A 13015-nucleotide genomic window follows, 5' to 3' on the forward strand; every position below is an offset into this window, starting at 1 on the left:
TGTTCTCTCGTAGTTCTAAGAATGGATGTCCTGCACTTGGCAATAGATTGGTTTTGATGTTGGGGCTTCTGTTCTATAGTACTTTTTTGAAGCTTCTGGAGGCCTGCTAAAAAAAATCTGATAGGGTGTAATTCTAAATATATTTGTCTTGTAATGCACCTTACTGAAATATTTTAACAGTCTGATACTTCTAAACGGTTGAGTTAGAATTTCAAAGTTAAAGCTCCAGGAAATTGTTCTCAGCAATGAATTCCCCCATCCACATCATAATTATGACACTGGATATTACAGTAAGGAAGATTTTCTCTCTCTCTCTCTCTCTCTCTCTCTCTCTCTCTCTCTCTCATAATACTTGAAGCAAGATGTGCAGAGAAAGCCATAATATTACCATTTAGATGCAGTAGCACCTTATTCTATTAGTAATTCAAATGCAAGAGACTGGGAAAGAGAATTAGAAGATAGAAATTAGTAGGCTTCAGAGAACACCGAAGTAAAAAAAAAAATAGAAAAAGACAATAGATGGAAGATACCTCAAATGAGATAAAGTGGTCTGAAATACTCAATGACCACAATACATAGAATAAATTTAAAGGGAAGAAGGATGCAGCTAAATCCGGATAGGTGCATAGAATGGGGTATGCCAGACAACGGTATTGTTTGGCTGGCTGGCATCCTAAAAAGAGCCACTTTATATTGCATCACTTTATCACAAGTCCCATCGATATATGTATATTCTTGGAAATTTCTTTAACACTTATATATTTCTATTTTTTCAAATGAAAATTTATTTCTACAGCATAAGCCTGGATGACTAAAACCATGTCATTTTACCCCTAGACAACGTACAACAAAGACACCCAAGTGTAGCAGACAGAAGCCAAACGTCTTATAATACAAGCAGCCAATTCCATTCTTCTCTCCTTCCCAAAATACCTTTTGCCACAGCTGTGCTTTCAAGAAGCAATAAGCAGTACATTAGCAACAGCTGCCCAGTTAACTCTTGCTTACATGCTATATTGCATTGTAATTTATCAGCTGCTTCTTGAGCCTGGACACAAAGATTCATCCTGAATCTCCTTTGTGAGTGGAATAAGGAAACATCTTCTTAAAGATATGTGGACAGTCCAAAGCTCTGTAATATCATAGTAACAAACACTGGTTAGTCCCCTCCCTTCACATTTTATACCCACTGAAGCATTTGAAACATGTTATGTGTTGGGGGGGGGTGTATGCAGAAGAAACCGGGTTATTCAAGTCAGTCTAACTGCTTGTAACACCCTGGTAGCTGTTCTGTACCCAACAAGGCAGAAGATCTTCAGTTTGCACAATCAGAGCTCTCTGTTGTGGGTGGGAAGCCATATAAGTTCAGTATGGTCTTTGGTATGAGAAGCAAACCATGAATTAGAGAAGATACCTCTGAGCACATTACCACTCTCTCATGCCCATAATCCTAGTCTGAATTACGGAACAAGTGAAAAATGTACATCAGAGTATGTAACTCAATAAGCATGTCAACAAATATGCAATTACAGAAAATAGTCCTTTCTGCCCCGTGTTATGTCGCAAAACCTTTCCCTTGAAGCATATGGACAGCAGATGCTACAAACACATTTTAGACAAGCTACAGCTTTCAGCCTCCTTGGCCTACATGATGAGCTCACTGTTGATAGCATTCATTTCAAGCCACAGACCAGCAGAGTTGAGAATCAAGGCTTTGCTCTGGTTCATTCAGCTATTACTGCTGCCTTTGAACCCATGTTGTCAGGCTTTTGTGCTAAATCCAGGTAATCAAAATCAACTTTCAACTGACATAAGGTGATTAGGCAAAATGCTAACATTACTACTGAAATTCAGCTTTGGCTGAGTAGCTCCATGGCTGAACCTGGCTCTTCTCATCTTATTCTAACGTTATCACCTCTGGACATCAACAGGCTGCCTGGGGAGAACAATCTGCCTGCCAACAAGATCCTTGGCACTTGCCAAAATCCCTTCTTTACCAAATTTTAAATCATTAGAATTAAAAGTAATGTACAGGAAGCTGGCACACTCAAAAGCAACAGCTCAAGCATAACCTGCACTTTCAACTATGCTTCTGGGCCCCACCTAATTCCCACAAGGATTGTTTAAAAAATGGTAGGGGGGGGGGAAATGGGAGATGGTAACTCAAAAGCTTTTTTGCTTTCCATTACAAAGACATTTTGTGATTGGCCACCGCTGTGAAGGCAGCTGGTTTGACAGCACTATTCATACCCTCTCAGAATTGCTGAGATGCCACTGGTCTGAAAAGACAGAAGATTCCTTTCAGTCAGAGGTAGACAACTGATAACATATGGATGCAGATATGTTGTCCCTCTACATTGTAGCCAAAGTACTCCCTGAGGGATGAAGCTGAAACTGTCAAACCCAACTTTCTTCTTTGAGTGATGTGGGTAGGACGAAACGGTGGTTTTAAGGGTGAAATTAGTTTTTTAATACTCCAGGAAGTTTAAAGCACCCCCTGCACCCTTTGCTAAGGGAAGCTCTCAATCACTACGAGATGTCATTCTAGACCCTGGGGAAAGAATTATGTCAGCTCTGGAGGTGGCATATATTGTTTCCTGGTGGAACCACAGGAAACTTTTTAAAAGAAAAAGAAAAAAAAAAACCCAACAACTCAACAAGGGCAAAGTGCCACCCCTCCCTCTGGCCCTCTTGGTTATGCAGTTTCTCTACCATTAGCTCTTCCTGATACTTCCTGGGCGGACTGCTCTGTTAAACTGCTTAGGCTAAAGAACATGGCATCAAAGTGTTGTTTTTTTTATAAAAAAAATAATTCTGCAATGCAATAGTAATTCTGGCAGAATGCAAATATAATACTGACAACTGTTGGCTTATCTGCACAAACTCAGCCAGCAGTTGCAATGTGACATGTTGCCTTCTTATAAATGCTTAATTATGAGACTTGAGAGACGTCGTCTATTTTTATGCTGAGGATCTCCAGCAACAATTAATTGAAAGGACAAAAAACAAGGACCAGTCAGATTAAAAAAGTGTTTTTTTTTATTTTTAAATTAATAAAAAACCTTCAACCTGTTTAAGCAAGATTCTGATTTTAAAACCTAAAAAATGTAGAACCTCAACTCTTGGCCTGCCACTGGATTGAAGGGAGCGTTCAGGAGCCTTCCTTCAACAGATCCATCTTCTGTAATAGCTTGTGTCTCCGTGGTGCATATGCCTTTGAAAAATTAAGCTGTTTCCCTTCTGGATGAGCCTCCCCAATGCTTAAACATTGTCCTTTTTAAAGGGAATCAGCCGGAAGAGTTGAAGGGGGAAATTCTTTCCAAGAAGAAGGGAGGGAGGGAAGGAGGGAAAGAAGATATTTCAGTTCATGGTAAGATACAAGTTTCAGTGATTTGGGATGTACCTGTTGCAGCCATCATGAAAGTTTCAATAGGCCAAAATGGGGGAGTGTGGATAAAAAAATTGTACTCACATTAGAGCATCTTTCCCCTTCTTAAAAGAAAAAAAAAAAACACCACCAAGGGGGCAAAAAATCCATCCTGCGCAGGGAGAAAAAGCTGGCTATCAAAATTATTTTGTTAAGAGTGCACATATATTAATTCCTGCCCAAGGCATGAGAGCAAAAAAAATAGACTTATATGTACACAAAGTTGTGGGCCAAACTCAACATGCTGTTTGAAGAGGAAAGTCCCCAAACTGTCTAATAGCAGAGGCGTTTTTGCCCCTATTTCATTCTTTCTTTCCAGATTCTCCTCTGTGGCCTACAGAAAAAGTCTGTGGAGCAGCCTCTGCCGCATAAAATTAACAACAAAAATCACCCCCCCCCCTTTGATGGGAGAGGGGAGGCTAGATTCTTTCAGCAGATAATCTTCTGCCAAATAGGCCTCTGAAGTGCCCGTGTCTCAGCTGCAACATCTTCCAGCCCTGGTCTCTTCACACAAGGACAAGGGCAGCTACAACTTTGGAGGAATGGCTTCCTTCAATGACTCTTTTCCCAAGGCCCCTCAACCCTCTAGCTGCTACAGGTATTGCCCCATCCCCGGGAACCAACGGGAAAAGAAGAGGACAACAAAAACAAGAGAGCCCCAAATTTTTGAGCCCCCCCACCCACACACACCCTACATGTTTCAAGGGAGGCACCTTTATTCTGTTTTCAACGCAGCTGCCTCTCTTTCCAAGCAGCGTTCTTAGAATACCACCTGGATCTTTGCAATTACGTTGCTTTCATCTGTGATGTATATACATTAGATATATTTATATATTTATATATTATAGTTATATATATTTTTTTTCTTTTTAAAAAAAGAGAAGAGACCAGTTATTAACTCTCCTGAAGAGCGGATAGGGGAAGAAAAAGAAGAAAAAAAGAAGAAAAGGATCATGGGGATAAAACTGATGACATATCATCAATTTAAAAAAAAAACAAACTATAAAATATTCCAGTGCGATCTTCAGAGAAAAAAAAAATGCCCCCTCCCATTTTCCCGTGCCTCAGATTTGCCATATCCTCTTCTCCCCCCCCCTTGCCCCATCTTCTTTCCCATTTCAAAAAGGTTAAGTCTTATCTCTGGCCATCTATTGCTGCCATGGCTTTCTGCTGGGGGGGTGCTGGCTGAGACACAGGAGGCCACATGGGCTGCTGATGATGAAGATGATGGTGGAGATTGTGGCTGGTGGGTGATGAAGGAGGGATCCAGGCAGGTTGGTGGTTGGGAGGCGAAGAGGCCCAGAAAGGGCTGAAGCTCCCTGGAGGAGAACATGCCATGGACGTAATGGGACTATTGCTGCTCTGGAGATTCTCTGAAGTCCGCAGCTTGGAAAACATTGCTAGAGCGTCTGGGAAGTTGGGTGGCGTGGCTGGAGTATTGCTGGGTGTACACATCTGAAGAAGACAGAAGAACAGAGTTATAATTAAGGATTCCATCACTTGATCAACATGGTACCAGTATGGCACATTCAGGGCAATAAGAAACAGTATTTAAAACTAGTCCCAACAACTCTCTGAAGATTCAGTAGTTTTCTCTTGCCAAACACATGATATCTTTTAGCTCAGGGGTGTCAAACTCGCTGCATCACGTGACATGTCGTGACTTTTTCCCCCTTGCCGGAACTGGGGTGGGTGCCGCTTCCACGTCTACGTAGACCGGGCGCCCGGCCGTCAAACTGTGGGGACAAGATCGAGTTGATTCGGCCAGTTTTGTTGTTTCCGACCTGAGGTCTTGAGTTTGGATCCTAAAAAAAAATTACCTTTAACTTCTTGTTTGAGAAAAGAAAATTGGAAAATGTAGATTGAGTTCACTTGTCTCAATATTGAAAGACAAAGTACAATTTTCCAATCCAGTGTGACCACCATCCTCTATTACGTATTTCACATTTGTTAGTGGAAACTGAACCCCAAATAAGCATAACAGTAAAAGCTAAGTTCTTACACCATTCTTTTCATTACTCTTTTCCCACCCTAATTAAAAAGGTAGATGCTGAAAATGATTTTAAAGGGACAGCCCATATTAGCACTGCTTGGACGGGTGGCGATGGATCCTGCCCATGTGTATTTTTGATAAGCAAAGCAAAGGATGGGATAGTCAGTAAATGGGTAGAACATTTTTTTAAAGACTGATTCAACTAGCCCAGGGGTAGGCAACCTTGGCTCTTTTATGACCCGTGGACTTCAACTCCCAGAATTCCTGAGCCAGCATGGAATTGTTGCTAGGAGTTGAAGTCCACGAGTCATAAAAGAGCCAAGGTTGCTTATCCCTGAACTAGCCTGTGAGTTGCCCTTTATCTTATTTGTGGTTAAATTAGCCTAATCCCTAATTTGGCAAGGTGCTTTTTGTGGTGTATGATGTGGTTTGTCTCCTACAGTTCCCTGGGTGAAAAAGGAAGAGAGAAAGGAGACACTGTGGATCTCCCATATTCCGAAACGAGGAGGTTATCTCTTGTCTGTAGAAGATAGCAGCAGCAGCAATTCAGAAATTAATAGATGTTTGTCATAAACTGGCTCTACTTGATGGCTAATAACTTGCTAGGTTTATCATCTAAGCATTCTTCCTGAGAAGCACAATTTAAAGCAGTGTTTCTCAACCTTGACAATTTTAAGGCATGTGGACTTCAACTCCCAGAATTCCACAGCCAGCATTGCTGGCTGTGGAATTCTGGGAGTTGAAGTCCACATGCCTTAAAATTGTCAAGGTTGAGAAACACTGATTTAAAGGAAAGGAAAATTAACAGCAGGAAAGAATATCAGGCTATGTTACAGCATCGATAATAGGGAAGAGCAAGCAGCACTTATTTAAACCAGTAGAAGAGCTAACAGCTTAGCCCAGTGATGGCGAACCTTTTAGAGACCGAGTGCCCAAAAACCGCCCCCGCCCCGCTTTGCCCCACCCCACCCCCACCNAGATGCATCTGGCCCGCGGGCCGGCAGTTTGACACCCCTGTTCTAGCTCAACTAAGCCGGTCAAAACAACAAAGGCTGGACTCCAGAACTCAAACCTAGGATTTTTTTTTAATGGAAATTGAAGAACAAACTCTTTTCTTTTAACCTTTTACATCTAACTCAAGTGAACAGAGTTATAACTTTCTGTTTCATGTTAAAATCAATCCAGTGTGACCACCATCCTCTATTACGTATTTCACATTTGTTAGTGGAAACTGAACCCCAAATAAGCATAACAGTAAAAGCTAAGTTCTTACACCATTCTTTTCATTACTCTTTTCCCACCCTAATTAAAAAGGTAGATGCTGAAAATGATTTTAAAGGGACAGCCCATATTAGCACTGCTTGGACGGGTGGCAATGGATCCTGCCCATGTGTATTTTTGATAAGCAAAGCAAAGGATGGGATAGTCAGTAAATGGGTAGAACATTTTTTTTAAGACTGATTCAACTAGCCCAGGGGTAGGCAACCTTGCCTCTTTTATGACTCGTGGACTTCAACTCCCAGAATTCCTGAGCCAGCATGGAATTGTTGCTGGGAGTTGAAGTCCACGAGTCATAAAAGAGCCAAGGTTGCTTATCCCTGAACTAGCCTGTGAGTTGCCCTTTATCTTATTTGTGGTTAAATTAGCCTAATCCCTAATTTGGCAAGGTGCTTTTTGTGGTGTAGGATGTGGTTTGTCTCCTACAGTTCCCTGGGTGAACAAGGAAGAGAGAAAGGAGACACTAACTGTGGATCTCCCATATTCCCAAACGAGGAGGTTATCTCTTGTCTGTAGAAGATAGCAGCAGCAGCAATTCAGAAATTAATAGATGTTTGTCTACTGGCTCTACTTGATGGCTAATAACTTGCTAGGTTTATCATCTAAGCATTCTTCCTGAGAAGCACAATTTAAAGGAAAGGAAAATTAACAGCAGGAAAGAATATCAGGCTATGTTACAGCATCGATAATAGGGAAGAGCAAGCAGCACTTATTTAAACCAGTAGAAGAGCTAACAGCTTAGCCCAGTGATGGCGAACCTTTTAGAGACCGAGTGCCCAAAAACCGCCCCCGCCCCGCTTTGCCCCACCCCACCCCCACCCGCCCGGCCACTCACCACCTCCACACAGATCGCCCAGGCGGACCAGCAGTGCCATGGTGGCCATGCCCTACACCCACGCCCCGCATCATCAACTGCATGCGACAGGGTACGAGGGCAGAGTCTTTTCCCCGCTGCCTGGCTGCCATGCCCTTGGCTGCGCTGCTCTGCGTGGGCCACGCTCGGGGGCGACTCTCCTCTGGGAGGGGGGCTGCTGGTGAGGAGGGGGCTGTGGGGGGAGGTGGGGCCGGGGCGACGGCACACGTGCCCACAGAAAGGGCTCTGAGTGCCGCCTTTGGCACACGTGCCATAGGTTTTCGCCACCACTGGGGCTTAACCTATCAACCTTTTTTTTTTTGGTCCCCTTGACCAATCTAATTCTGATCAAAGCGGTAAAACCTTCCACTTAATTAATATAAGAGCAATCTCATGAATGCTTTTCACAAGCCTGGAGTTATGAATAGTCAGCAAAGAGCAGCCCAAGCACTAAAAGGCACATATTGCTCCTTTACCTGAGACAGATTCAAGCAGGGTTTCCAAAAGACAGAGTTACTCTTCTGCTGAAGGAGGAGAAAACCAGCTTTCTCTCAAGCCTGACTTTTATGGCAAGAAAGTTTAAGATTAAAGCTTCAATTTGAAAGAAGCCTGAAACTCTCTATAATGAATAAGGGAGGCAAGAGGGATTGACGGCAAAAGTATTCACACTAAAGCTAGATTCTAATGAATATATAATCAAGCATTAGAGGAGAGTTAAGTATTGCTGCCCAGTTTATAAATAAATTGCAGGTGTTTCTGAAGCTGGTTAGTCAGTGGAAGTTAAAGGTAAGTGTCTTCCGCAACTGGACAGAACTGATGAAATTTCTACGGATTACAAATCACAGAAATGTTTTAGCCACAAGGAAAAGCGTACAGGTAAATTCTACTGCAAATTTTCACAGACCCACAACTGTTGACATAATTCCAAATGAAAAAAAAAAGAGTCCCATATACTATGCCATCAAAGCAAAGTATGCAAATGAGCATTAATGCATGCACTTTGCATAATTTCCACTAGACACAAATAAGTACAGTAGAACTGGTGACTTACAGTCATGGGCATTACCAATGAGTAAACTCTCTCTTACCAGGGCACTTATATTTTCCTATGTGGAAGGCTGCCCTCTTGTAGGCTGTATCATAACCAGGTTCCACTTAGGGGGAGGGGGAATTCCTAGACTTGCCCTTGCACTATTATTATATCTCATTAGCATCCCTTCTGGCCCTGGGTGCTACAGTGACACACTTCTTGATTAATCGAGTCTGTTCCCATCTAGCTCAAAAAGAAATGATACTTCTGAGAGATAAGAAACTGCAAGATACGATGGTGTTTGGAATTATGCATATAATGAAACACTCCCAATTAATTGCCCCATCCATTTTTCTGCCTATCATACGGTATCTTCATTGCATCTAGGACTGCGCAAAACTCTTCCCTTGTGACCCAATCGGTGAATTAAACAGTAAGTTTTGCATAGTTTAACCCAAACCAAATCATGTGGTCTCTGGTGTTTCGGTGCACACACAGGAACCAATTCAAACATTTTTGTTCTGAAAATAAGTTCTGTGGTGGAGGAGGAGGGGGTTTTCTTGGGAAATATCAGCCACAGCTGGGAAGGCAAGACCCTGAGAAGATGGTGGAGGTAGGGTAGTGAACGAATCATGTGAAGAGGGACTGACACCCACCATCTTATTCTATTTGTCCTGTAAAATCAGTTTGCTAAATGTTACTTCTGCTAGCTGCTAAAACAACCAAGAGTCCAGTTTTTTTTTCCAGTTGAACTGCAGCTAATCCAAAAGAGCTCAGCAGAATTTCTGTAGTACAATCGGTTCAGCTTTCAAAGAAAAGATTTTCTGTTTTGTCCACACTCCAATTTCGTCCTACTACTATACTTAGATGCTCTCTTGAGGAACCCTTTTACTAAAAAGACACTCTTGCGGCTACAGAAATTCTGATGAATTCAACAACTGGGGTGGTCCGGACCTTCCCTTCTAAATTTAGTTCTAAAAAAAGGTTAGCAACCTGGACAATCAATTAATGATAAAAGTGTCATTCCGAAAGATTGAGAGTGGGTTGTTAAAAATACACCCAAAATAAGAAGATGCTTTAAGGCTGCTGAAAGCACAAGAGTACAAATCTACTCTGAATGTTGATAAATGTACAATAAAAACATGTTAAGAATTATTAATCAAGGAGTGGAAGCAAAAGGTGGTTATAATTTTCTGGTTCAGGACCAAAAAAGCCTCATCTGAACGCTCCCCTTGCCTTCCCCTCCAGCATTGAGCAGATTCCTCCAGAATGCTCCCATCTCAGGATTTAATGCCTTCGCTCAAACTCTTTGGGAGGACCATGCTTTTCACGCTACATTCTAACTGGGTAGTTCAACAGTGTTTTAGAAACATTCTGCTGTTCTGATGGCACAGCTGGCAAGTGTTCAGATGCCATCCTGGCAAGTGTTCAGAGCCTTCAATGCTCTTTCCCTGTCTTTAAAAAGCTACATTCAAGACCTCAGTCAGAGGTGCATCAACTTGAAACATCAAAGATGGAGGCCTCCCAGTCTACATCTGTTACACAACATGCTTATTGTTCTCAGTGGTACCATCTAGCCTCCTTGCTGGGTGAAATTCACACACACACACACACACACACACACACACACACACACACCATCCCTAGGCTCAAGCTATCCCTTTGTTTTGAGGATGAACGTAGACCTGCTGTATTCCGTTTCCTAATTGTCTTTTTCTTTTTATAAATGAAATCCTCTCTCTCCCCCAACCAGTTTGCTAATAAAGGAGAATATTTGTAGCTCAGGGTTGTAATGAGAGGTCCATAGTGCTCTCTGAGCTTGATTGCTTTCTTGCAGACGTTTCATTACCCAAACTAGGTAACATCATCAGAAACTGTACCTGCCTAAGAGCCAAAGTTATACGACTGTCCATGGGGAGATCAAGTCAAGACTGGGATCTCTATGGTCTAGGACGGGCGTGGCAACTTTGGCTGACTTGATCTGATTGAGCAGGAATACAGTCTAAATCCATTGGTGGATTATCCATCTCCAGTGCTGGAGAACTACCATTTCATTCTGGGTACTTAACTACATAAGCTGAATCTATTGGGTTAGAGGACAGACACAGAAGGACTGTACCAAATCACTGTACCCCATGCATTACCCTAATTCCTCCTATAAAATGAAACAGGTTGAAAAGTCAGTGGACTTATATGCTCACCAGTCATTTACATTCAGTGGTGTACAGGAGAACAAGTGTGCCCATTCCATAACCCTATTAAAAAAAAACACTCCCTGAAACTCTTCCAGCCAAGAGACTGAAAGCCTGCCAATAATGTATGCATATTAAACCTTGCTCACCCATTATGATGCACCTGAATAATGAGATGTACCCATTTATTTACACAACAGTGTATTTCCTAAACAGCAACTCTTGTCAACCAGTCCAGCACTGTCTTTCCAAAGATTTCTTCATACCATGGGAATGGCTTCTGTATGTTTTCATTTACTTAGCAAATGTTCTCTATAATCATTTCTATACACAAGCTGGGGAACCGTACATCCTTTCATGAATTAAGCTTATAGACTGGCGCTCATTCGCCTGCCATCCAGTTGAGTAACAGCTACTACAGCTTTCCATCAGCTGACAGTATATAAAAAAGTCTTCATATTTTGTGTCCTTGGTCATATAAAACATTTCAGGGTGTAACTTTTTCTTCAATAGGTGTGTTCTGGGATTAGTCACCCTGTTCCTCACTACCAGAAGTATCCTGAATTCAGATTTTGCATTAACTTGTTCTAGACTTCTGAAAACCCTGGGATTCCCCAAGCTTAGATATATGCATGGTGTGTGTACGTGTGTGTGTGTGTGTGTGTGTATTCCCTCATTCATTCATTCATTCATTCACTCACTCACTCACTCACTCACTCACTCACTCACTCACTCACTCACTCACTCATAGGAAAAATGTGCCATGAGAAACCAGCCATTTTGTCATCTATCTACACAGTCACTAGGAACTGAAAACAACTTGATGGCACATAATCAATCCATCAGTTTAGCAGCACAGTTCTAAGACTATGGTTGGTGTGTTACTGGGAAGGGAGGGTATATGATCCAAGGATTGCCCATGCATAATGTAAAGGAAGAATTGTCATACTGATCTAGCTTCAGGCTGTGGAGATAATCAACGTATTTATAAACTTAAAGGAGACTGGAATTGCTAGTAGTTTTCTAAAAAATTAAAATCCTCATACTTTCAGGTGAAAATCCATGAAAAAACTAATCAAATATTTTGGGAGGTTTAGAGAAATTTGCCTTAAAGCAAGTAATTTCAACTGACCTACTTCTTCCAGCACCAATTTTACATGTGGTGCTTCACAGAGTCCTTATACATTGTACATTCTCTTTCTAACTTTCTTTCGAAGTTGTATACCCAAACCTAGCATTTTGATCCAGACCACACACATTCATTTTTTATTCATCAAATCAATCTCAATTCCTCTCTCCCCGCCCTCTGTCTCATAACCAGTTGTCCGTCCATCCAAGCTGTTTTTCTCCAATGTTCCCGTCATTATAAGCACAGGCTCATTAAAGGAGATGTTGAGGGTTCTTTTTACATCAGGCCATAGGATGTGATTCCATTCTGCATCTAACCATGTCCCCCTGCCATGTTAACATTACAAAATAATTGTACATTATTGAGAATAATGACACGAGTACGGTAGAAAAAAGAATATTGATCGAATACCCTGTGTGATGAAGCTTAATTGCAACCTTAACATTTGTTTAAATACTGCTGTGGAACTAATGAATGATGGTAGTGGATCACCAAAAGACCTCTTGTGAAAGCATTAGACAAACTATATTGTTTCAAAGCAGAACTCAGTTAGCCACAATATACCTAAACTCTATACCAGTGGTGGCAAACCTACGGCACGGGTGCCAGAGGTGGCACTCAGAGCCCTCTCTATGGGCACATGCGCCGTCGCCCCAGTCCTAGGCCTTCAGCTGGGTTTTATAAAACCTTTTTGCTTTAGGCCTCTGCCGCCGTGTGAAAAAAAAAAAGGTTCAATCAGTCAATTTCAACTTCTTGTGGGGAAAAAAAATATCTTGCAAAGTTGTAATTGATTGATTGAACTTTTTAGTCCCACCCAGTCTGCCGTTACCACTGCAGTCACACCCACCCAATGGGCCACACCTACCCAATGGGCACCTGGCACCCGACGATGCATAAGTGGGTTTTTTGTTGCAGTTTGGGCACTCGGTCTCTAAAAGGTTCGCCATCACTGCTCTATGCATAGGACCCAATTCTCACAAGTTGGTGTCCCACCATTTGTGTTCCAACTAAAGATTCCACTGATCAAAAGTTGCCTAAGAATTCTGAGAGGTATCAATAATCCAAACATCCTGGGAGACTAATGACTGGGGGGGGGGGAGCTCTTAGATCTCC

At 42.0% G+C, this 13015-nt stretch overlaps 1 protein-coding gene across 1 annotated transcript in view; it reads right to left on the reverse strand.

Annotated features, from left to right (window-relative positions):
• Nucleotides 1-4470: 4470 nt before the first annotated feature.
• Nucleotides 4471-13015, reverse strand: part of UBALD2 (UBA like domain containing 2) — a 28717-nt gene continuing 20172 nt past the window's right edge. The window contains exon 3 of the mRNA XM_015818901.1: nt 4471-4882. Within this exon, the coding sequence (XP_015674387.1) occupies nt 4562-4882 (321 nt within the window). The 3' untranslated portion in view covers nt 4471-4561. The remainder of the gene's footprint in view (nt 4883-13015) is intronic.

This window comes from Protobothrops mucrosquamatus, unplaced genomic scaffold, assembly GCF_001527695.2.
Source record: "Protobothrops mucrosquamatus isolate PMUCROS unplaced genomic scaffold, P.Mucros_1.0 scaffold815, whole genome shotgun sequence".
Lineage (NCBI taxonomy): Eukaryota > Metazoa > Chordata > Lepidosauria > Squamata > Viperidae > Protobothrops > Protobothrops mucrosquamatus.